The following is a 25,496-nucleotide window of genomic DNA, read 5'->3' as shown; positions in this document are numbered from 1 at the left end:
CCCTCATTATTAGGAAATAGTGGATTGGTTCAATGCCATCCGGGCAGCACGTTTCCATTACTTACAAGTGGCATTCCCTGGAGCCAGTGACTATGATGTGAGTGTTCCTGCAGCATTGGTTGAGTGGGGCTTTTTTTTTTCCCATTGCTCATTTTTTAGCATCCTGTTAACAAGCTGGAAGGCTTGGGGAGTGCTCCATCCTTTGGAGCCTTCTGCAATTACCGGGCTGAAATGGCTGTGAAGGGATGCTGAGCCCACGAGGAGAACCTGCTCCCAACATCCAGCCTTGGACACACAGGGGCTGTGGGGGGAACTCCAGCCCTGCCATGCCTGCAGGAGCCCTGAGCACCTGGCTCAAAGGGTGTGGCTGTAATAACAAAAGCCAAAACAAGGGCTGGGAAGCAGGAAAGGTGAGGGCGGGAGGATGTCAGTGCCCTGCCCGAGTTCTTCCCTGCAGGTCAGTGCAGCCTGGCTTATAAATGCCTGTGTTTTCCAGGCACTGGAGCTGCTAATTGTGTTACCCTGGGCTAATGCAATTCCAGAGGCTGCTCTGATGTGCTGTCAGCCAGGGCTGTGTGCTGCTCTTGGGGTGTAACGTCACTGTGGTTGTGCTTGTTGATTACTCCCTGCTACCTCCTTGGCTGTGGATTTTGAAATCTAATTGCATTTCCTGCCTTCTACCAGTTGTCTGGGAGGGGTCCAGTGGTGGTTCTCTGCAGGGTGGCTCTGTCCCTGGCTGCCCTGCACCCTGAGGAGTTGGGGAGATCCTCCTGGAGGCTGCTGGCTGTGCTGGGGAGCTGCTCCAAGGTGTTTCCTGGTTGTCTCCTCCTCTTCTGAGGAGCAGGACTGGAGCTCTCAGGCAGAGCTGTGGGGTGGGCTCAGGCCCGGGGGCAGCTCAGTGTGGGTTTTCCTTGCAGTGACCCCCAGCCCTGCCCAGCACAGCCAGTGACCCCCAGTCCCCTCCATCTGACACTGCTCTTTTCTGACCTCCAGCTGGTGCCAAAGCTTTCTAGAAACTACCTGAAGGAAGGATACATGGAGAAAACAGGGCCAAAGGTAGGATATGAAGCATTTTTCAGTCTCTCCAAACATGACTCCTGCTCTATGTGGCCCCAGGAAGGGGTTGCTGGTGGGACAAACCAACCCTTGCCGGGGAGGCAAAGCCGTAACTCTGTGAATGTGTTTAATGCCCTTTCCTCACCTGGGAGCAAACATTAAAAATATCCAAATCTACATCACAGACCCAGTGCCCCTTCCTGGTACAGCTGGCCCAGACTGGCTGTGGTGGCTTGTCATGGCCGAGAAGCCTTCTGTTCCCAACTCCCCCAGCCCTTCAGGCTCCTCCAAGTGCTTTGAGACTCCTGGGTCATGCGTGCTTAGAGAGAAGCTTTGCTGTTTCAGTGTGTGATCTGGCATTTTTTGACTCTTCAGCAAACAGAGGGATTCAAGAAGCGATGGTTCACCATGGATGACCGACGGCTCATGTATTTCAAAGATCCCCTGGTAAGATGAAGGTGCCTGGGCTGCCTGTTGGGAATTACCTGCAATACTACTACTACTACTACTACTACTACTACTAAGAGTAATAGCAGTAATAATTACTGTAATGATCTGCAGTGAAGTGCAGGCTGGTGGGAGAGCCAAGAGTGCACAACGCTGTCACTGCTCTGTGGCTCTGCCTGCTGTCCAGTGTGCAGTAACCCTGTGCACAAATACCAAAAACGCTTTAAAAGCTGTGTGCACCAGATACTCTGCATCTGGATCTTGGCTTCCTGGAGTTGTATTGTGGGTGCCCCTGGGTGAGGAGCAGGGCTGTGGGTGGTGCTGTCGGGGTTTGGCTGATGGGCTTGTGGCTGCTGCAGGACAAGCTGTGCTGGCTGCCAGGGATGCAGAGCTCCCTTCACACTCACCCCTGCCTGACTGCTCTGCTGTCTCCTAGGATGCCTTTGCTAGAGGGGAGGTTTTTATTGGGAGCAAGGAAAACAGCTACAAGGTGCTGGAAGGGCTCCCACCATCCACGCAGGGGAACCACTGGCAGCACGGGATAACCATCGTCACCCCAGATCGGAAATTCCTCTTTGCCTGCGAGACAGAGGACGACCAGCTGGAGTGGATCACCACCTTCCAGAAAGTTATAAGCCGGCCCATGCTGCCTCAGGAATATGCAGGTGTGTTTCCTGGGGAGGGCTGGGTGTCAGCCCTGACCCTGCTGGGAGGATAGGGTGGCTGGAGGGGGACGAGGGATGCAGGACGTCGCTGCTCCTGTTCTGTGTGAGGCAGCTCTTCACTGCCCAGGGGGATGCAAAGGCTGTTTGAGCAGAGAAGGGCTCACCCTGGGAGGAGGAGGATGGTCTCCTTCCCTGTTCATTGCCTCTGGTGTGATGTCCGTGCTGCTGTAAGGATCAGTCATATGGTTGTAGGGGTAATTGATGCCAAGGAGCATCAGCAAGGACCACTGTAAGGGTGGGCTGTCACCACCTGCCAGAGCTTGTCCTGCTTTAACTTTATTTTCTGTTTTTTCCTTTCAGTGGAAGCCCATTTCAAACATAAACCTTAGCTGGGACTTGGCTGGGCAGACCTGAGGAGTCAGCTTCTGTTTACAACACAACGTGGTTTTATTTGAAATGTTAAAAAATAATTAATAATAACAGTAATAATAATAACAATAATAATACTTCCCTTTCCCCTCATCATTCACGTGATCATGTCGGAAGGGCGGCAGTGGAACGTCGGAGAAGATCCTGATCCAACTTGAAATTCAGCTGCTCTGTGGGATGGGACAGGTGGTCCTGCCACCCCCTCGCCACACCCGCTGGAAGGGGCGTCCCACCCAGCTTCACCAGGATGGCAGAGACTGTTGGTGGCACATCCCAGGGGCAGACGGGACTTTTCCCCATGCTCAGGTCCCTGGGTGCTGGAGCTGAGCGTCCAGGTGGCTGCCAGCCCTTTCCAGGGGAGCTGCAAGTCCCCAAGGGGTGACATCCCTGTGGGATGGGGAACAGCCTGGAGACACATTAAATGGTGCTGTGCGAAACAGCTGAGCCCGCCGTGGTGCCGGGGTAGATGATGAGTAAATTATCCCCCTGGGGACTGGTGGTGATGCTGTACCTGGAGAGAATCAAATAGGATTTAGAAACAGAGGAAATGGGCATCATCAGCCTCGTTACGTTAACGAAGGGCAGGGAGGAGGGGGCTGCAAGGGAGACGCCAACCTGTGAGGTGATGCTGGGGGAGCAGAGTTTTGGGGGCCAGGCCTGTATTTGGCTCTGTGGGTGGTTCCTGTTCCATGGTCTGGGGGGCTTTGCCCCATTTGGGGAGCCCAGTATGGAGCTGGGGGGGGTTGAGCTTTATCTGCAGTTTTACTGACAGGTACCATCAAAGCCTGTCCCAGCTCACTCCCAGCAGGCACATCCCTTCTCCAGAATTGGTGGTTGCACTTTTTCCCCCAATAACTCAAATATATTTTTTTTTGGTTGATTTTTCTTTTCCTGCCAAAAAAAAAAAAAAAAAAGCAAGAAAAAAAAAAAAGCTGCTTGAAGTGACGTTTCAGCGCGGTGTTGAGCACTGTAATTCCTGCAGTCAGGGCGGGCGGGCTGGGACCTGCACTCCAGGTGCTGGATTTTTACCCAAAAATGAGATTTCCGGCGTGCCCTGAAGGCCCAGCCCCAGCCACGGACCTGTCCCCGACGCATTTCTTAGGTTGGTTGTGTATCTGAGAGCATCTCATCGGCTGTGTGCATTCGTTCTGTCGCTGGTAAGACAACTGTGGTACTAAATGTCATTCGAACCAATAAATTATTATTATGTCAGAGCCGTGGCCGTGTGGTGCTGGGGCAGGGGAGGGAGCTGGGGTTAAAAAGCAGCAAATGGAAATGAGGAAGCACCAGGTGCCGGCAGAGCCCCAGGGGTGTGACACCCTCTAACCATCTGCCCCGCCCTGGCCCATACACAATGTGTACTATTTTATATTTTATTTGTGTATATATGTGTGTGTTATAGCGCATATTCTATGTGTTTTCTCTGGAACAGTTCTTTATGTGGGCGCACACATACACAAAGGATAGCTGGTTCTGCGGGAAAGAGAAATGAGCTTTATGGAGGGTTTGTTGGCTATTCACAGACAACTATAAACTGCATAGTGGATAGAGTGAAATACATAAAATGTGTGTATATGTATGCACACATTCATGTATAGATGTAACACTCAGACATATTCAATTTACATATAAGCGAAATGTATTTCACACACCTGTGTATGTACGGAGACATATCTATACTTTGTTTTCTAAAATATGTGATTATATATTAGATACACATGTGCATGCTTTATATAGGCTTATAATTTATAAACATATTTATACATTTAAGGTGAATATATTGCACATAAACATACTTATATCTGCATGCACATGTGTATGCATAACTATAATTATATATTTAATTTAAAGTGTTTTTAAGTGTACGTTACCCACACACTGTCACTTGCACTTACCAACCCAGACACAGCAGAAGGAGGGAGAGGACAGACTGGACTCCTTGTTTGTGCTTATAGGTAGCTGTAAAAATTGTTTTGTGTGCATATATAATTAAGAAAAATATAGTATAAATGATATGTCATACAAGTATATAATCATTATCTATACAAAAGTCTGTTTATATGTGTGTGTATATACATGTATTTTAAATCCCCGGGTATATATTTTATACACACACATTCTCTATACAGAGTTGTAATTATTGAATATACATTTTGTATATCCACCTGTGGGTGCCCCAGCCCTGGAGCACTGCCCTCCTGTCAGGGCTGGGGTTTTGGGGTCAGGGCACATACAGGGCTCACAGCGGGGGCTGCTGGAGGCTGCAGAGAGCTGAGGCAAACCACCTCACATTGGGTCAATTATACAGGACACAGGAGGGGACATGTGCTGGACACCTGTGGACACCTTATGCTGCCTGAGAGGCACATTCCTGGCAGCCAAAAGCAATGAAACGATGTGCTTCTAAACCTCTGCTGACGTCCCAGATAATTTATTGAATGTGTACAGCACCATCCTGGAGAGGGAGCTCTTCCCTTAATCTGCTGCACAGCAAAGCAATCCTCTTCTGCTCCAGATATTCCAATAACCAAGAGAATTACACCTTTACTGCACAGAGGTGACACTGCAGCACTGAAGGCTGGATGACCCACAGTCAAATGTAAAGTGAAAAAAATAGCAGGGAATGTAAAACTCTGCTTGGGAAATTCTTAGAAAGCAGCAGCATCGCACATCCTGGTATAAAGTGTTTATTTGAGACTTCACAATTAACACAAAGTCTTCCTGTCAATGCCTTTTTTTTTTTTTTCCATACAGTCAATAAATTTGTATTAATCCCTCCCCCATGCATGATTGCTGTTTATTAATCTAAGCCTTTTTATTTTCATCATGAAAAAATAAAGCGTTTCCCCACCCTTTCACCTGTTCCCTGTACCAGACTGTGCTGCATTACAGAGGAGATGGAGAATGGCTATGCCTACTGCTGGGGGTGAAGTTACTCCATTATTTATTGATTTATTCTTTTTTTTAAACAGAAAGTGTTAAATGAATCAATCACCCAAGAAAAATAAATATATCATAAAGAACCAGAAGCTCTGCAGTATCCCTTTTCTTGCCACCCAGCCCAGTTCAAACACATCCTCTGCCCACGGCAAACCGCTCCGCTCACAGCAACGCTGCCGCCTGCACGTACAGCTGGGAACTTACACTGGCAAAAACCTCTTCCAAAGTAGAGCCACAAGCCACAGGAGGTATTTTAGATGCCAAATTTTTATGCCTAGGCAAGAGACATCCACCTGGAAGCCAATTATCTGCGTTCCATTGACAGGGTTTTACTCAAGAGCTATTCAACCTTGTGCTTTTCAGGAAGTGTCGGCTAAACACACGCGTGGGCTCAGCCAGAGCCTGGCCTTGGGGAGAGGGGCAGGCAGTATGAAGGGTGTGCATGTTACTCACGGCAGTGGAAGCAAGTTCTTGTATCAATGTCTCTGGGACGTGCATCTCAAATTATGCTGCTCGGCTCGTCTCGCAGTACTTTTGGCACTGGCCTCGCCAATCAATTATTCAATTGCTCCCCCTGCCTTTCGACATCTTCCTTGGAAGAGGGCAGAGAGCAAGGAGGCTTTTCTCAGAACAGAGACGGGATTGGGTAGGCCGTGAAGGACAAGCCCCATGTTTATGCTTTATTGAAAGACTGTGCAAAAGGGAATACTGCATCAGAAACCGCAGACTATGTTTAATCAGTCCCCCTAACGACCGCTCCGATTGGTTCGTTTGGCTACTTTTTGTTGGTTTCTTTCTCTCTCTCTTTTTTTTTTTTTTACATAAATAATATAGACCGACAGTATAAACATTTCAGCAACCATTTCTAAAAGACCAGAGGAGCCCTTTTAGGAGCCAAGAAACAACTGCAGGATTCAAATTCCAAAAGTGTCTTTGGAGTCATCGAATCATCAGATTTACACGGCACCCAATGACAACAACATTCAGTCGAGCTCGATAGGACTGCTGTCTTCCTGACCATCTTCTGTGTCATCATCTTCCCCAGTTCCCATCAGACTGTTTAAAAGATTTCCTAGAATAAAATACAGGATAGTCAAATTTACATTCTCATCTCAAAAACTTTTCACTAATCTTCCATCCTGCTACAGTACAGATTTCTGTAACAAAAAAAACCCCAAGAGTTTTGAAGCAGAAGAGTCTCACCAAGACATTAGTAATCCCACCCTGGTTTCCATTAAGAATATTGATTTAGGAAGCTGTATACTCTTAGCTGTACACTGATACTGTTCCTTCTCTAAGAATACACTGGAAAAACCCAAAATCACATATTCGTGTGCTCCAGTTGCACACCCAGAGGGAAAAAAACCCCAACCAAAAGAGGAAAAACACACTTCCAGCAGTGAAACTCTCAAAAAGCAGCCACAGTCTGCATCATGCTGTAAAAAAATTGTCTGAAACACAGAGGCATCAATTTAAAGGTGCCTGAATTGCTGAAAAGCAAATTATGGACGGCAAAACCACAATGTTCGTGTTTTTCATCAGACTTTGGGTATCAGTGAATTGGTGTTTGTAGATAAAGCTTCAAGTCACTTTATAAAGAAGCTTAGTTCTCAGGGAAAACATTAATTTTATTCACATTTTATTCAAGAGCCAGGAAATGAGGGCTAAATTTCTCTATTCTACTTCAGTCCTTGTACAAGGGCAGTATTAATTTCAGAACTTCCTCTATGGACACATTCATGTTGTATCAGCACTGATTAGATCTCTATGAAAGCCCCACATTTGGTTTAAGAAAAATCAAACACTGAACTCTGAAGAAATTTAGCTTTAACAGCAGTAAGATGCTTCTTCACATTAGGAAGCTATACCACAATGTCAGAAATTAACCGTAAGAGTCTTTTTAGTGCTTCTCCCCTTCTCAGTGATGAAAAGTCTACAAGCTCCCACAAACGACTTTCACATCAAACCCACTGTATTCTACAGCAGGGGCCGTTCCTACAGGCTATGAAAAGAATTAAGAATTCTTCAGAACAGATTCTCTGTTTCCAGCACAGGTGTTCTATCCAGGTCACTGATCAAAGCCTGGAGGTCCCTACAAGCAGAGCTTACCTAGCAATCCCCCGTAGGACGAGGTCTGCTTGGGCGGAACTCCGAAGAAAAGCTGTCCTATTCTATCTAGGTACTGCAGGGACACAAGGTGAAAAAGAAGTCAATTATTTCATTTACAGATGGAAATACCATGGGCACAAGTCACCCACGCAAGGTAAATCACCAGCTCTTATCTACAAAGCTGGAAACAATCAGCCATGATTTCACTAATTCAGTGAGTGTTTAGGAGTAACTCACCTCATTATACATGGGGTCTCTTTTCAGCGAAGGTTGATACTGTTCACACAATACTGTAAATACTGTTAGTTTTCCTCTAGAAAGGAAACAAGCAAAAATGTAATCTCAGTGAACAACTGCAAAGGAAACCAAGAAGGACATGACAGAAATCAGACTGTACCCATCAACTGCCAACAAGAGAAACCAGATGAAGTTTAGCAGTGGTTGCACAAAGGGTGGACCCTTCTCTATCGAAGGATGTTTCTGTGTGTATGTCGTAAAAACAACTGATGCGCTGGTCTTATTTTTTAAGCAGAGAAATCTGAAAAAGGAAAGAGAATGGGGCAAGTTAAAAACAAAGGGCAGAGAAATGGTTTCACCACAGAAAAAGGGAAGCCAGAATCTACTTCACTTGTGCACAGAGGCCATGTCAGGCTTGAACTGATGGCAAAACACAACTGGTAGAGATGGACATCTTTGGGGGTGGTTTGGCCATCAGCTGAAGAAGGGGAAAATCACTACTAGAACACACTGTGGAATAGGCAGGTTGGGAGGGAAAACAGACATTAAATATTAATAGAATGAGTTTAACCAGGATCTAAGCAGATTGTACAGGATGGTTACTAAAAGGGAGCATCAAATTTCAAAACGTGGAAAGACTGGCTACCTTGTAATTCACATTAACATGATATTGCATCTACTGGTCCAGGATTTATTATGATGAGTTAGAAATTTAATTAAAGACCCATTCGTCCCCAAACATCTCTCCTTTTAGTATGCATCTGTCAGTATTTGTTGACTCTGTCATTCTATTCCACCTCAACATAATGTGGCATCAAGACCACTAATAGCTTGACACACATGCCTGAAAGTCTCATAATAAAGCTCTACTTTGAGCTCCCAAGCCATTTGTCCCCAACAGATCAATCCCCCAAACAGATCAAATCCTTGTTCAGGTCCAGTTAATTTAACTGGCAATCTCTGCAAGTCCCATTGGCCTAACAGGCCTTTATCTGGGACAAATGCTGTCAGCAAGCACTAGGAAGGCTGCCACAAGCCATCTCATTTTCGATGGCAGGCTGGCCTCTAATTCTGCACCCTCACATGTGCAAGGGCTTGGGGCTGTTTTGCCTCACTGCTAGCAAGGAACTCCAATTATTTTCATTAGAGAATAAACTCCCATGTATGAGGATTTAACACAGTATTTGACATATAGGCCAGTAAAGGATACAGTAGAAGTGCTGTATAAACACTGAAAAAATAATCTTTTAACTTCTTCACAGAATTTCTCCCCATATAATTGTTTGAATCCTGCACATACTGAATTTCCATAAAGGATTTGCTATTGCTCAAAATCACAGCAATCTATAGCAACCAGCTATGGAAAGCAGGACAAATCTGACATGACAGCTCACTGCTGCCACAAGAGAGAGAAACTTGCTCTCACCTCCTCCCTCTTCCCCAACACCTACTCTCTCCCTGACTCCCTGCCACACAGTCCTGTCTCCACCTCCTCCTCAGACTCCTCCATGAGCTGCTTTCACTGCCTGAAGAAAGCCATCAGCTGATTAAACACAGTAAAATTGGCTTTGTCAACCTTCATTCTACATGAGCTCTGCAAAAGCACACAATAGCTTGCATTCCCACCTCCTACAAAATAAATGCCTAAAATGAGAGCCAGCAGCAACACTGTCAAGGCAAGAGCCATCAAGCTGCTGCTCACAGACCCGGCTGATCATGACAAGTTGCCTCTTAGGACCTGAGTGAGAGCAAGTTCTGTGCTAAATACAGGGCCTGCTTGAGTCCAGTATTTGTAAGAACATATAGACAAACCCTAAACTAGACACAAAGCGATGCTAATAAAGCTAAGAAATGTGCTTTCAGGGTTAAACAGATTACATTCATTCTTTAGGCAATTAACATAATCTCAGGTTTTGACCTTAATACATTATTTTACTCTTTTCCTCCCCAGTCTGACGAGCATTTAACACATCGGTTTTCACACGGTTTTCTCCTGTTGTTGCTCTGGCCAGTTTCACAGCTCCTTTTTGCAAAGGCTGTGTGTGTGTGTGTGTGGTTAAATCAGATTGGTCCCACACATAATGTCATCTCAGCAAAATGCTTCAAAAGAAGTTTAACACCTACTGTAGTACTGCCTGAGCTACAAACATGTCCACCTCACTGCGGTATCCGCGGGACGAGGAGTATTCCACCAGCATGTTTGCACAGCCCTCGCCATCTGTCGAGTGCAAGAAGTGATACCGAGATTCACTATAGTTTTGCTCTAGAAAAAGAACAAGGAAAAGGCTTTTAAGAAATCAGTTCAGCGTACCTGAACACAAAAACAAATTTATTAGGCTTGTACTTTATTAGCTGGTAAAAGAACAAGAGTTACGGGTGTGGCACATAAACAAGACAGCTGGTAAAAAGTCTGTAAGTTACAGACAATTTATAAAGGGAGATAATACTAAATTTTACCCTAAATACATTTGAACAACTGCTATTAAATACAGTTCACTCAATTACAGCTACTGCTGGCTTGAATTTTGATCACATCATCTTATCTAAGTGAATGCTGACACTTGCTGTGCCATCACCAGAGTTTAGGGCAGGAATCAAGAAATTGTGTATTAGACCATGTACACCAAGAAGTCAAACAGCACCTTCAGCATCCTTCTTTCATTTCCTATTTTTAGCTTAGCCCACTCTTGCTACCAAAACTAAAATCACTTCCATATGCTGAACAGAACAGCAATTATACAGGAAAAAATTTTGTTAGAACCTGAAGCAAAGGATTGTGCAAAATCACTGCAATGACAAAACCGGATGGCTGCTAATCTTCTGAGTTTGAAAGCTTTGTTTTAAAAATCTCAGCCTTTTGTGATGAAACTCAAGCTACAGACGAAGAAAATGTAGGCATTTTGCTCTTTGAGAAAACAGTGAGCAGGCGGCAACAAAATGGGGATTTTTACTTTCAGAATGCAACTGTTTCTTATCCTAATTGAAGCAGCCTCTAACTTGAATGCTGTGAGAAAAATCCTCCCTTTCTGGCTGGAAGCAGCCATCAGGCTAACACAAATCCCAGGAGAGCAGCTAGGGAACTGCCTATGGCATGCAGAGAGGCTGCACCATTGACCATTATTGGGTCAGGGTTGTTACATGAAACCACTGTCATCACTTGGCAGCTACTGAAAAATGTAAAATAAACAATCATCTTGCACAGTTATCCATGAGAAACCACAGAAAAAATGGCATGTATTCAACTGTTCTCAATCACCTTTGTTACATTGTGAATACAAGACTGTAAATACTGGCTATCACCCACAAGTAAAATGATTATTTAGAGCATTTTGTGTTTCTCTTATATCTCATCACAAGTGATGAAATGGCTCATAAATCAAAGGCAACAGCATTCATTTTGAAATAACCCTGCTGGCCAACTTCTCAAAAAGTATTTAATTACAGTCCAAAGACTGTTTTGGATGCCAGGTGATGTATTTCAATCTTTGTCATGTTTATCCAGGATTTAAAAACAAAAAAACTTGCCAACAGAACATCTCTGCTCCCCGGCAATTTACCTCCTAATGACAAATCAAACTACCTCAATGTCTAAAGGATCAACTTGTCTTTTACAGAGAGCCTTACAGCAGCTGTGTTTTGGATTTTGCACTAATATAGAGCTAAAGACCCATTCTTTTCCTGTAACATTAAGAAGAAATTAATGCAAAAATCAGATAATAGCAGAAATCAATCAGTCATTCCCATCTCAGCTTCCTTAGATTATTCACAAAGCAGATCTCTTATAACACTTTACTTTCAACATTTACAAAGGAAAACACAGAAAAGCCAGTTGATTTTTCATACCTTTCCACAGGGTAATAGCTAGTAACTGGTGTAGTTTTGGATGTCCAAGTTTTCCTGAACCCCCACTGGACCATTTTAGTGCTCTGGATACGAAAGCCACTCTTTCGGGAGAATTTGGATCCATTAAACTAAACAATTTAGCCAAGTTTTCTAGAAGCAATAAGATTGAAAAATATTCAGCATTAAGAAAAATAAGATGATCTGTTACGCTTCTAATGCATCTCTAAGATCCATCTTTAGGACAGGCAGCAGTGTTAGTTCCAAGCATGCCCACAAAGTCATCAGGAACCCATAACTGTCTAAGAGAGTTTCCCCCAGTCCATTCCTATGGGGAACGTAACCCTCAGCCATGTTGGGAACGCATCCAAAATGGATTGCAGCTTTCTAGAATATTAACAAGTCACCATGAAGGGAAAACACAACTAAATGCCACCAAACCAAGAGCAGAGGTCACCTTACCTAAAAGGTCTTCTGCTACTTTTGCATCTGACTTCTCCAAAGACTCCAAAACCAGCATGGACAGATCAGCAGCACTGTTTTGCTACAAAACAGACACAGACTGGCAGTGACGAATGTATCAGGGCATAAAAAGAAACATCAACCAGAATTTTGGCAGTGGCAGGTTTATTGCTTTTATCAACGTCTACAAGCTAGGGCACAGTACCAAGTCTCAGCCTTCCTGATAAAAAAATTATAGTAATTTGATGGCATCAAAGACAAGCCTCCAGGAAAGCAGAACACAGGCATTGTTTGGATGCTCACAAACACTACTGCTGCATGTTCCAGCTTGGCATAATCCTTCTTTGTGGAGAAAGGCTCAACAAAGAGATAAACCAAAAGATTACAAAGCAATAACCCCAAACATTTACCACTGAGAACTCACCATTCATCTCTCAAAATCTTGGGAGTAACAACCCCCTGCCCCCAAGGCACACACACAAAACCAGTGACTTACCTGGTTATGACTGAAGAACAGCAAAGCCCCTGAATACATTAGTTCTCTTGCTTCTGCATGTTTTCCTTGTGACATATACCTGAAAAAAATCCCAAAGCCATGATAAAAATTACCACTAAGTAACCTCTGTATGCTTAAAGTTACTTCTATTTAAAGGATTAAAAAAGATTGCTAAAATTTAAAATAACAACCAACAAGGGTTTTATTTTTAAATCAGGTTCGTTTTAATAATGATGTAGCTTGAACCGCAGGTTGCAATTAGTTTCCTGCTCCAGACCCGATGGAATAAAATGAAGAAGATAAGAATGAAAATGGAGAAATCTATAAATATGTTTGGGGGTTGGAACAAGAAAAGGGAATGAACCCAAGACTTCAACTGAGCAAAAGATGCCAATGTACTGAGCCTCCACCAAAGCCATCTCAGTGAGACAATTTTTGCAATACCTCCTGGAGACCTTTCCACTGGTCTAAGTCTCTCTGACCACTACAACTCTGCCAGGGGACATCAGTCTGTCCTAGCCCTCTGCTGAACCAAAGGAGCTCGTCTCTCACGGCTTTGAGAGTGAGGTAAGCACAGCCAGCAAGACTCACCTTGCAACACTTTAAAAGAAACAAAATATAATGCTTCAAAACACACCTTCCACCTTTCTCACTTAAGAGTTAACAAAGAAATAAGGAATTAAAGAAGTTGCCCTCAGTGGTTACCTCAGCAGCTTTTAGCACAGAGCTGTGATTGCAGCCTCCTGCACATCATTACTGTCAAGAACTACAGCTCTTGGAGAATCACAGCTCCAGTTTATAAACACTGCATTTCCCAGAAAAGCAGTTTAGGTGTGGCAGTTTCCAAATTCCAGTTCTCTTAACTGCTACTCAAAAAGTCTGTGTTCTCAGTAGGTGATCTGCTGGTATCAGCAGAGGCATCAGCTCTACCCGGCTGCCTTAGCACCTGCAGTGTGGTTTGTTCTTTGGGGCACACCTGGCTGGGCTGTGCCTGTGTCACCCCTGGCTGGGCTGTGCCCTGTCACCTCTGGCTGGGCTGTCCCTGTCACCCCTGGTTGGGCTGTGCCCCTGTCCCCCCTTTCTGCTCCTGAAGCCCTGGGGCCCCCCAGGCTGTTCCAAAGCCCCCGAGTGCCCGTGGGGTAACAGAGGGGTAGATGTTCTGGGGTGCTGGGACAGCAGGACAGCATGGCCATGGGAGGTGACACCAACCAAAGGGACAACCAGAGCATCCCAAACCTCTTGTGCTGTGCCCCAGACTCCTGTCACACGTGTCCCCTCCAGGGACAGGCCCTACTGGTAACATCACACAGACAACAAACAAGGCAGGAGACAGTCCTCCCACCCTGCTCATCAACTCTGAGAAACCCCAAGGTCTTTTATCCAAAACTGAACTGAAATAATGGAAGGCACGATGGTAGTGGTTTGGAATAATCCTCAACAACGTGGATTTGCAATCACCATGGTAAATGTGAGTCAAATGAATCTGCAGCTTCAATGTTTTTATAGCTGGGCTCCCATCCAGGTTTGCTTCTAGGAGCCGGAGTCAGCATGGACCCACTTCCACAAATTCTACAGCCAGCAGATTCACAATGCTATAGGGAAGCTCCTAATCTGAAAATTATTACAGGAGATACTAAAAGATGATGAAAACTATTTTATGATATAAAATCCATTTTAAACAGCTGGAGTTTTTCAAAAAACTTTAATCAGAAAAGTTGTTTAATAAAAGCAAATATTGATGACATTGCTCTAAATGGTATTTAAAACAAGAGAAATCCTGGAACACATTATTTATCCCAGAAAAAATGACCTACAAGTGTCAGGAGAATAGAAATGGATGTAACAACGATATTACACTTTGAAGAGTGACTCAATTACCAAACAATGAAGAGAGAAGAGCTCAGCCCAGGCAGCCTGGGGAGTAACAAACACCAGCAGCTCAGGTGTGCCCAGGGGAGCTCAGGGTTAGGCAGGAGCAGCAGTTTTCCACCTGCTCTGTGGATCACAGAGGGATAATAAGTCTGCAGGAGGCAGGCTTATGATAATCTTTCCTCCTCCACTTCTTCCCCTCCTCCACCCTAAAATACATCTCAGTGCATGAAACTGAGTCAAGATTTCAAGTTTACCCTCTGACAGATGAGACAAATGTTATACAGGCCTGTGTGTTTAAAAGGAATAAACACCAGCTATCCCAACCACAGTTCCAGAGCTCAGGTCATCCAAATCAGCCATTATTAAGTCTGAAAAAATGTTGATTTTTATCACATTTTATAGAGGATTGACAAGACTATCCAGCCATGCAAATGTCACCTTTTCATTTAACTGAACACATCCTTTCACTTGTATTTAAAATGGAAAAGGCAGGATCTTTGATTCCAAATAAATTCAGAGAGGTTTGAGTATGGGAGCTAATACATCCAGAAGACTGGAGGAGAAGTGACCTCCTGAGCCAAGACTTCTCACACCACTGCAGACACCACATCACATAATCCCTACTATAAAATAGGCCAGGCTTTGTCTTAAATTTAGATTTATTCTCAAATACAATTTAAGTCTTAAGGCCTGAATGGTGCCCGGCTGATCCCATCAGAGGGGTTATGGAAGAACAGAGTGATTTAATGTGATGCTGCTGGTACACAGGGCAGGGCAGGGCAGGCTGGCTGGTGGACACTGGGAGCACAAGCAGGATTATGCACCAAGGACTTTCTTCCATGACTGTTATTTTTCTGTGCTTACTCATAGGCCTAACACAGATGAGGTCTGAGGACAGGAGGCACAAGACACAGGACAAGGGAGGGTGGTGTCCAGTTTTGGACCTCTCGCTTCAAGAAAAACACTGAGAGGTTGGAACACGTCCAGAGAAAGGCAATGGAGCTGGTGAAGGGTCCAGAGCACAAGTCTGATGAGGGGCAGCTGAGGGAGCTGAGGAGACTCAGCTTGGACAAAGGGAGGCTCAGGGGGGACCCTTCTGCCAACAACATCTGAAAGGAGGTTGGAGCCACGTGCTCTTCTCCCAGGCAGGCAGTGACAGGATGACAGGAAATGGCTTTAACGGGAGGTTCAGGTCTGACATTGGGAGAAATTTCCTCACAGAAGGGGTGGTGAAGCATTGGCACCGGCCCAGCGGCCCAGGGAGGTGGTGGAGCCACATTCCCTAGAAGGGCTCAAGAAACAGCCAGATGTGACACTTAGTGCCACTGTTCAGTTGACAGTGACGTCCATCACTGATGTCACTGTCCAAAAAGTTGGACCTGGTGACATCAGAGGTCGTTTCCAATCTAATCGATTCTGCGAAGCCAAATTTCCATCCTGTGCTCTCCCAGCAGAACCACAAGTAAACAAAACCAGGACCAACTGAGGAAGCCCCTAGGACAAACACCTTCTGTGCCCCTGCAAGCAAGGGTCCACGTTAAAATCTGACGAGAGAAAGGGTGACCCCTGCAAGTCGCAGTGGATGTGAGAAATGAAGCCTAAAAATGCTTTGCAATAAAAACAATAATTTCCTTAGGACAAAAGAGGCAGTAGTAACATTCCCGAATAAATGCCCAGGCCTGCTCTACTTAGTCACCGTCACGTACACAAATACTACAGCAAGTGGAATTTATTCCATAAAGCTCCTCCGTGCAGGCGGTTCTGCCCACCCTGAGCGCGGCCCCTTTCGGACCGCGGCTCCGGGATGACGGTGCCGTGCAACAAGGTAGCCCCACGTGGCGGCTGAGCAACAATCAATCCTCAAACCCTGACACCGTCACGGCGCGGCCACCTGACGTTTCCCCCGGGCTGGCAGAGCAGCGGCTGTGCAGGGCTCAGCTCCAGGATGGCCGCGGGACACGGGGACGCCCGGAGAGACAGCCCGAGCCCATCCCGCTGGCGGGGGGCCTCACCCGGCCTGCCCGGACCGCGGGGGCCGGGGAGCCCAAACTCCGCTCCGCCCGTGACCTCTGGGCAGTGTGACGCAACACCCCCCGCACGTCACCGGACAGTGCCCGGCCCGGCGGGTCACGGACCGGGCCGGGGTCGGGCTTGGCCTCCTGAGGCCGGCGAGCGGCGGCTCCCCCGCCGGCCCGAGCCGCCGACTGAGGGCCGAGGGCGGTGACGCGACCGGGCCGAACCTGGGGCCGCCGCTCCCGGCCCGGGGCCCGCGCCGCGCGCCCGCCCCACCCCGCCCCCCGGCGGACCAATCAGGGAGCGGGCCGCGGAGATAGACAGGAGCGATGGCCAATGGAGAGCGACCGTGGGCGCGGCGGGCGGCAGCGGGGGAGAGTGCGTGGGAAGGCTCTGGAAGGCCGGGCGGGGGAGGGGCGGCGCGGCGGGCCCGGCGCGGCCGTACCTGAAGAACAGCGTCCGGTACATCTGGTGCGCCTCGTAGTAGTCGCCCTTCTCGACGCTGGCGCGTAGCTTGCCCTCCACGCGCTGCACGCCGCCGCGGTTCCTGCCGCCGCCGCCTTTCGCGGCTTCCTGCTCCGCCGCCATGATCGCCGCCGCCATCAGCGCGGAGGACGGGGAGGGGAGGCGGGGGCCGGGCGCATGCGCACGCAGCCCTGGCGCCCCGCTGCCCGGCTTCCGCCCGTTCGGACGGCGGCCCGTGAGGCTCAGCCCGCGCGGCTGCGTGCGGCGTCCCGAGCGGTAGCGGCGGCGGGGGGGCTGCGAACGGCGTGAGAGGAACCCCCGGGACTCGACCCGGGGCACGACCGGCCCTGCAGTGCACAACAGCACAGGAGACTGCAGAATAATTGAAAAAAGTAACAAAAATCAAGGAATGTTTGATGGAGCGCAGGCAATCAGACTGGCTGAGGAGCGCTCTGGCTCAGGGATACAGGCAAGGCTGAGGGAGCAGGAGTTAAACCAAGCCCCCCACACCCTTCACACAGCTGAAAGTCATCCAGCAACGACCGAGCTGTGCTTTTTCCCCCAAATCTCCGGCTCTGATGTTCACCTACCAACGACACGCTGCTCCTGGGCCTGCCGCTTAAAGCTTTGTGATCCTGCCCTTTGTAAAAGGCAGAGTGGAATCCCCCCACCTTTGCCCCAGCTCAGGGCAAGTTTGAAATCACAATCCTTCCTCACTTAGTTAAGCAACTGATTAAAAAAAAAATACAGAAAAGAGGCTTTATTTCTTGTTTCAAGTATTACATGCACTTTCAAAAATTAAAACTCTTTATTTAAACATCTCAATAGCATCTTGTCAGTTTGGAGGCAGCAAAGAATAACAGACATTTTGAAAAGCATTTACAAAAATACATTGCACAAAGTCCTATCTTGCTTTTTTTAAAAATAAGTTAGTGTTATTCAAAATATTCCCCCTCCCTCCAGCTACCTAATTTCAATTTATACAGGATAATTCTAATTTTAAATATGTAACCTATAATATGAAAACACCTGTACATGGGTCATCTACTCCTCTGCGTAGGCCATAGGTTGTCTCTAGGTCAAGTGAAAAACAGTTCTTCACATGGAGACTTTTTTGTATTTCAAACATTCGAGGACTGTTGTGCAACATACATAACTCAATTCAGAAAACCAGTCAGCAGGTCCATGTGGTAACAGTTCTGTGTAACTACAAAATGCACTAGAACAGCAAGATAAAAATTCTGCATACAAGTGAATTTCAGGAATCTTTTCGAAAAAGGATCTTCAAAGCAGCAAAGGCTAAGGGGGGCAGTAAGCAGTTTCATCTCGTTCTATGTGGAAAATGTTGTTTCCAAGAGCAACTCTACTCATCTGGTACCCGACTAAGGCTTGTGGGGAGGATCAGGAATGCCCATGTTTGCACACAGCAGCGCTGAGCTCCAGTCCCTCTTGTAAATGTGACGCAGCGAGAATTACTTCAAGCTTGTTTTCCACGCACCCAATTCTCACAGTACATTTATGGAGTATAACAATCAACCAGTCTAAGGTAATTTTGTCCCAAAGAGATCACTTTTGACAAACTAAGGTAGTTCAACTGCTGTACAGGAGTGTTTACTGAGCAATTCAGCAGGCTTATCAGCTCCAAGCCAGTCAGTACATCAAGGTCGATTTGGGATTGACACTAAAAAAAGAACAAACTGGCCAAGTTGCCATGGTAAAAACCCTTAAAATAACTTCAGTTATTTAAAGTTATCCCTGACTTTTAGAGCAATTCACGGCCACAAATTACAGTAAAGCATTCTCAGTCGCTGGTGTTTAAACTGGTTTTGGTTGTGTTAGCTTTCCCTGACAGTAGTATTTATTATATTCAACATGTAGCAAAGAAGCCCTTTTGGATCCACCAAAAAGGTCAAAAACCAACTGTCAACTGAAGGACACCTTTAGCCACAGTCAGTGCTCAAAATGTACCACAGTTTTTGGCTTATGGTGCCAAACTAGCAAAAGTATGCGGTTAAGTCCTGGATTAAAAAAGAACAGATTCCTAGTTGCAGAAAGTGTGGTTTATTCTTTTAAAAAAACCTATACATTCATTTGTAATAAAATATGTGTCACCTGTTTGCCAACTGGGCTTTATGAACCAGAGCTGTTTGCATGCATTATTTCTCTCAGCATGGACACAGAAATATGAAGCGAACTGGCAATTACAAGCTGAGCCTTAGAGCAAATAAAAATTGGGGTTTATACATTGCTGCTGACAGTCTTCTGCCTTTATCAGAGGATCAATAGTTCTGCAGCGTGCATCTTGCATCCTCGTCCTTTACAGATTCCAGTGTTGTAGGCTTGCCAGTATATACAGATTAGGAACCAAATGTACAAAGCAGCCACCCCCAGCTGTAGTGTGGATTACTCGGCAGGTTTCCCGTGCACTCTGAACCGATAAAGGCAGGTGTACTCTGCATGGCCCCAGTTAGAGAAAATCCTCAGCTCCACTATCTGGAATGCATCTTCATTTTTCTCCTGGAGGAGGAAAAAGCAAACACACAAATCAGTGTCAGGGTTCTGGCATTAACAGCTGCAACTGAAGCTTTCTTAGTTATTAATGACTGTAGGTACTTGCAGGAAGCTAAGTTATACCTTGGGAATTTTCTGTTCCTTTGAACAGACCCTTCATTGCCTTACAATTATTTGTGAACCTGAAGCAGCATGGCACAGACTCTTCCCATGTTTAGCAACTTCCCACCATTTGTGTCCACACAGCAACAAATCTTCCTCCCCTCTCATCTATTTAGGCCATAGGCTGCGGCAGAGGTAGAAACTTTTTACCTCAGCTTCTACAGTGCCTAGATGAGAACAAGGCCATTTCCCTTCACTGCTCATTGCACACAAGTGTAGAAAATAAAAGTAACTTTCTCCTGACATTTTAGATCTTATAATCCAGACTTACCATCACTGGAAACATCTGCAGGGGTTCGCCGTCTTGATCATAGATGTACTCTCCTAGAAGCTTGCCTTCTTCTTGATATTCATCATCCAGACCCTGTAACAACAGGATAAAGATTTTTGCTTCCATCAAATTTCCAATCAAGATATAGCACTTGAAGGTCTATCAAGGATCAGAATGTTTCCCGTGTAATTTGAAATTCAAGCACAGCTCTATTCCAGTTTCCTGCCCTGTAAATAGTTGTGCTGTTAATGTGTTTTCATGGTCAAACCCTGTAATTTCCGTGGCTAAAACCTGCATCACAGTGCACAATATAAACTGCTCAGGACAAACAATGAGAGAACATCAAGGTTGAAGTCAAGATTCAGATGCCTGCAGGTGTTTGTTCAAGCATTTGGAAAAGCCTGACAAAAAGTTCTCAAATATCATTACTGCTCCCTGATATAACCTGTGGTCTGTCCTGAAATCCTGCCTACACAACTGTGGTGCTGGGTAAAATGAATTAAAAAAATTATTTAAGGCACATCACAGATAAGGTGCAGAGACAAAATGGGAGGGATAGTGGGTGGAGAGAGGACAAATGGGAGGGAGGATGAAAAAAAGTGTATGAAAGAACTAGATCAAATAAAAAAACCATTATCTCCCTCCAAAAGTGCTTACTACTGAAGAGAGCAAGAGTAAAGAAATAACTCACCCAAAATAAGTTGCAACACTTCTTTTTCATAATTTCAAAGCTCATAAATAAAAGAAAATTTTACGAGCAATAAGTGAAACAGTTTATCATCATCTTAGCTGTCCTCCCTCAAGTTACTATTTCCAAGGTACGGAACACAAATATTCTGTGTACAAACATTAACTTAAATTCAGAGACAGACTTACATATACTGAAAAATTCCTAGGAGCACTGGTGATATTTCCTGTTGGTGAAAGAGTTTTTGGTATATGTTCCAGTGTAAAGGCAGTTGGATAGATCTTCATGGAGAGTCTCACCACAAGATAGCCCTGTGATCCTTTGAAAGCCCAGCAGTTTCCTGGATACATGTCCGGCTGCACAGAAAGGTGGAGAGAACAAGATGAGAGACAATAAAAACAATGTTACAGTGTTTCCTAATTTATTTTTATTGTAATACAGAGTTGTAATGAATTCTGAGTTCTTAGGGACAGTCTTAAAACAGTAAGGGGCAGAAAAAAGCTCCTTGGTGAAACTCTTCAGGAAGACATCTGAGCTACCAGGGGTGTTTTGAAGACCTGCAATGAGATTAGTTCTCAACAGGAACCCTCCCAGCCCTCACACTTTACACAAGTCCAGTGCACCACCCAAGGTCCCTGTGAGTCTCAGTTTTGCTGGGGTAGGACTTAAGCTGTGTCCAGGGTCTGCCAGAAGAATCCCATTCTTGGAACATACCTCAAAGTACCTGTGGCTCCAATACATTACAGAGGTATACCTAGCACCCAAAGAGCCACCCAAACACTCAACACAAAATAACATTGCTGCATTTGTTTACGTGGCCTATAATTACCTGAATCACCACTCTGGGAGACTGAGAGAAGTACCACAAAGGAATTCCAAAGAGGCTAATTAATGCTGTCTTGGTCTCATAGGTTTCAGAACAGCGAGTACTCAGAATGCTGCCACCTCAAAAAAGATAGATCAGGTTAGCAGAAATGGAAGTCTTTAAGAAGGAATGAGTAATTAAGGCAGAGATTTATATAAAGCTTAATGAATACCAGATGAAAAATATTAAGATCTAATAATCTTCTGTGGATACAATGCTTCTATCACATGCAATGTTATTTTAAGAACAGGTTAAAGGTTTTTCATTTCTTTCTTACTGTAGACATGTTGAGAACTATTCTATTCCTGTCCATCCACACAGGCTGAGGTACAGGCCTGTAAACACCATCACAGGTTGCACTGATCTGATGATCAGGCAACACACAAAAATGCTATACTAACATGTCCTCTTTATTTTAATATTTCTAGTAGATACTACTAAAAGCATGAATAGTAAAAATGGTGTTTCCTCCACTATTTACCTCCAGATTCCAAGGCGAAATCCACCATCCCAGTCTTGTCTTGAGAGTAGAGTTTCAGTGCATTATTTACAATAATCTGTGCTTGCTAGAGGTGTACACGTACAAGACAACAGAAGGAATATTTTAGTAAGATCAAGTGATAAAATAATTTAGATCTATGTATCTGTAAAGCTGCAATCATCTTTCTGAGATGCTGCACTTCATCACAAGTCTTTGAAAGCCTCTGGCAAGACAGAGGCCACTTTTAATATATGGTTGTCTGTCTTAAAATACAAGTTCATACTGCATCTTGACTGCTGTTTTGTTTTGGTTTGTTTGTTTTTTTTTTTTTTATCTGCATTCCTTCTTCCCAAGACCTTGAGCTGCATTTCTTTGGTATACTTGTTTCTTGGGAATCCAATTTTCAAGATAGCACACTTTGAAAAAATGCAAGTGTTCACAACAGGCAACAATCAATGCTGCAAGAATACACTCCATAAAGCATGTTCTGCAGTTCTCCTCATTTCAACTGATGTTCCTGACATTTCCTAAAATCATTAACATGTATGTTGACAGTCATGTTCCACAAAATTCCCAGGAAAGAATTCTTTCCAGTTTTAGTTCAACTTTTGAGACCTTAAAACTCACTCACCGCTTCTGTGATTCCAGAAATCCCTGCATTTGTCACAGCATTTGTAACGACTTCAGATGTTACTTTTTGGTTTGTTACAGACATATGGAGTGTAATATTCTTGAGGATCTGTAACTCAAGATCCCGCAGCAAAGTCTGTAGATCACTTTTGCTCACAAAATTGGAGGTAAGCCACTGGAGAAGTGATTCAGGAAAGTCTTCTCGTTGATCACCAAAAAGCATTAGCTTGATAGATTCTTTGACCTGGGCATCTACCTAGTAGAAGCCATAAAAAATTATAATAATTAATTTTTATAAATATATATATAAATATATAACAGGCACATAGCTAGACCATTATCACAAGTCATTATTTAAGTAAAAGTTGATAATCTCCTATCAATATTGTAGTTTGTTGGCTACATTCCAGTCAGACAAACCTAACTTGCTTTTACATGAGTTTCTTTTCCATATTTCCATGGGTTGGCAAAATACATCAAAGTACTGTACAGAGAACTGCCACTACATCATAACGTACAAGCAAACCCCTGCCATTGTAGAAAACCAGCAATAAACTCCTCTCTAGTAAAGTGTTATGCACTAATGGAAAAATTCGCAGTAACCCTACACACAACACTGTCGTTCTTTAAAGTTAATACTACCCCCATGTTACTGACTGCAGTGCATTTTAAGAAAATGAGTGAACAAAAGCAAGTAGTATCAAATTTTACTGGGACAGTTAGAGAAGTTGCAGAACCTACTTTTTCATGGATGACATCCATTTTCTCACAACTCGTCTTGACACTTTCCCCAGATAACAGCTCTGATTTCATATAAGCCAGCTCTAGTTCTAGCGTTTTAATTTTGGACATAAGGAGACTGTATTGATCATCATCTCTAAAAAAACAAAGAGTCAATCATTAGGAAAGAGTAGTTGGAATCATTCCATCAAATTCCAAAGGTGTGAGAATATACTTGTCTAATACAAAGTGAACTTGCAGTTGTAACATACTGTTACTTAAGGCATACTTAGAATTAATATATTCAAAGCAAAGAATTTTGAAGTAATGAAAAAATCCAGCAGTGATGACTTCAGATTATCACCAGGCTGACAAGTTATTAACTCAAACATATACAGATTTTGGGGAATTTAAGGGCTTCTGGCAAACCAGTCAAACTTTGTGTGAGTTTGCCACTGGTTAGTGAATCTCAGGCTACCTCACTCAAACCAGAGTAACTCCAGAGGCAGTGCTGAGTTACAAATAGCAGCTCATATATGACCAGTATAGATCAGTGTCCAGTGAACGCTATGGGAAAAGGTCTCAACCATCATTCTAAAACCATTTCACACTGAATTCTAATTTAAATAGCAATTCAGCAAATAAGCCAAAAAACAAGAGACAAAAGTTAGAACTGATACAGTTCAAGAATTTAAATATAAAGCCCATTAAAGCAGTTACTGTATATTTCACTAATTAATCTGAAGAAAAACGAATGCATTTATAAGAGCATGAGAAGTCCCCCACTCTCCTCCACTATATGAAGAGTTTTCTCTAATGAAAGTGCAGTTGGTAGGGTTACCCCCACACTGGAGGAGGGTCCTGTGCTGGTGTTCAGCACCACAGTTGAAATCCAGTACAAGACAGAAGTGTTCTTGCTGACAATAGAACCTCTCAGGGTCAGTTAACTGACACAAGATAAGGATCACTGTCAGCTGGCATCAGGAGTGAAAAAGCAAAATATATTTGAAAAGTGTTTATACCTCACTGATTTTGATTTGGCTAGGTCAAACTCCTTCTGGATGTCCTAAAAAATACAAAAGTAAAGTTTTAACATATACAAAGAAACTCAAGTGACAGAAAGAATAAAGAATGTTGTATGAAAATAAAATTCAGCACCACCTGTACGGGACTGTGCTCACAATTATGTTTGTGCCTCTATATAACAAGGTTTCATTCCAAATAGAACCTGCCTCAATGGTCAAGAGAATAATTTTTAAACTTTGAAATGAAACACTCTCCAAGAAGTGGAAGCTAAAACACAAACAAGTTTTGAGACTTAGGGAACTCTAATAGCCAGAGTAAAGGTAACTGCTGTTGGGAACAGCAAATAAAACAAACAAACAAAAAAAAAAAAAAAACAAAAAAAAAAAAAAAACCAAAAAAAAAAAACCAAAAAAATCAAAAAAAACCCAAAAAAAAAAACCAACCCAAAACAAAAAACCAAAAAAAACAAACACCAAAAAAACCCACCCCCTCAGTATATTTTATCAACAGGTTACAGTTAGAACAAGTCAGCAAAGCTCACTGTCAATACCTTGGATTCAGCTGAGAGTTTTCTAAGAAGATCTTCCAGAGTCTGGATGCGCAACTCATGTTCTTTATGTAAAGCCAGAAAGTCAGTCTTAAAAAAAAAAAAGGGAGAAAAAGAGGGTGTATTTTCTTTTGGAGTACAAATACCATAATTGATTATCTTCTGCAAAGTCTAATTTTCATTCCATTCTGTGAATGTTTAAATGATTTATCCTGCTGGTAGTGTGAGAAGTTACAGAATCTGTAATAAATACAGAAGTCTGATTTAGCCCTAGTAGGGGTTATATACAGGGAAGTTTACCATCAAATCCCTGCTTTGTCACTAGTCCTTCCTATAGTCTTCTTTATCTGTATGGAAACAGGATAAATCCAGCAGCTTTTCAGCAATGTAGGAATCTACTTTAGGTCACCTGTCTGGAATTAATCCTTTGTCAGCAATAACAAAGGAGGAACAAATGTCCACAACTTCTCCCTGGCCCTTACTACTGGTTATTTCTAGAGCAGAAAAAGAATCCTCTAGTCAAATTGCTCACAATCTGCATTAATAAAACAGAACACTCAAATC

General features: G+C 44.2%; 3 protein-coding genes across 14 annotated transcripts in view; 1 reads left to right on the top strand and 2 right to left on the bottom strand.

Annotated features, from left to right (window-relative positions):
• Positions 1-3,811, top strand: part of ADAP1 (ArfGAP with dual PH domains 1) — a 49,705-nt gene extending 45,894 nt beyond the window's left edge. The window contains exons 7-11 of one of the 2 annotated variants that reach the window (XM_066198534.1): positions 14-97; positions 994-1,056; positions 1,432-1,503; positions 2,024-2,168; positions 2,529-3,811. In XM_066198534.1, coding sequence (XP_066054631.1) covers positions 14-97; positions 994-1,056; positions 1,432-1,503; positions 2,024-2,168; positions 2,529-2,557 — 393 coding nt within the window. In that variant the 3' untranslated portion in view covers positions 2,558-3,811. Of the gene's footprint in view, positions 1-13; positions 98-993; positions 1,057-1,431; positions 1,504-1,939; positions 2,169-2,528 lie in introns of both variants that reach the window. The other variant, XM_066198533.1, reaches the window with a different exon arrangement.
• A 1,457-nt stretch (positions 3,812-5,268) lies between these two features.
• Positions 5,269-17,178, bottom strand: GET4 (guided entry of tail-anchored proteins factor 4). Of its 2 annotated transcripts, none has more exons than XM_066198535.1 (9): positions 17,012-17,178; positions 12,682-12,760; positions 12,186-12,267; positions 11,727-11,876; positions 10,008-10,146; positions 8,044-8,184; positions 7,884-7,959; positions 7,647-7,719; positions 5,269-6,609 (listed from the first exon to the last, which is right to left on the bottom strand). In XM_066198535.1, the coding sequence occupies exons 1-9, from the start codon at positions 17,167-17,169 to the stop codon at positions 6,521-6,523; spliced, it is 987 nt and encodes a 328-aa protein (XP_066054632.1). In that variant the 5' UTR covers positions 17,170-17,178; the 3' UTR covers positions 5,269-6,520. The 2 variants fall into 2 exon arrangements, with proteins under 2 accessions (XP_066054632.1, XP_066054633.1); XM_066198536.1 differs by lacking the exon at positions 17,012-17,178 and adding an exon at positions 16,260-16,566.
• Positions 17,179-17,776: 598 nt separating this feature from the next.
• SUN1 (Sad1 and UNC84 domain containing 1) overlaps positions 17,777-25,496 on the bottom strand; it is a 33,308-nt gene continuing 25,588 nt past the window's right edge. For 9 of the 10 annotated variants that reach the window (XM_066198425.1, XM_066198426.1, XM_066198434.1 and 6 more), the window contains 9 exons: positions 24,936-25,022; positions 24,382-24,425; positions 23,381-23,516; positions 22,641-22,895; positions 22,010-22,094; positions 21,493-21,608; positions 20,852-21,019; positions 19,976-20,068; positions 17,777-19,548 (listed from right to left, as the gene is read on the bottom strand). In XM_066198425.1, coding sequence (XP_066054522.1) covers positions 19,435-19,548; positions 19,976-20,068; positions 20,852-21,019; positions 21,493-21,608; positions 22,010-22,094; positions 22,641-22,895; positions 23,381-23,516; positions 24,382-24,425; positions 24,936-25,022 — 1,098 coding nt within the window. In that variant the 3' untranslated portion in view covers positions 17,777-19,434. The other variant, XM_066198433.1, reaches the window with a different exon arrangement.

Source organism: Chamaea fasciata, unplaced genomic scaffold, assembly GCF_029207755.1.
Source record: "Chamaea fasciata isolate MVZ Bird 193981 ecotype frontalis unplaced genomic scaffold, bChaFas1.0.hap1 SCAF_16, whole genome shotgun sequence".
In the NCBI taxonomy this organism is placed as follows: Eukaryota; Metazoa; Chordata; class Aves; order Passeriformes; family Sylviidae; genus Chamaea; species Chamaea fasciata.
Note: the sequence above shows the minus strand (reverse complement) of the source record. Positions and strands in the feature narration are given on the sequence as shown.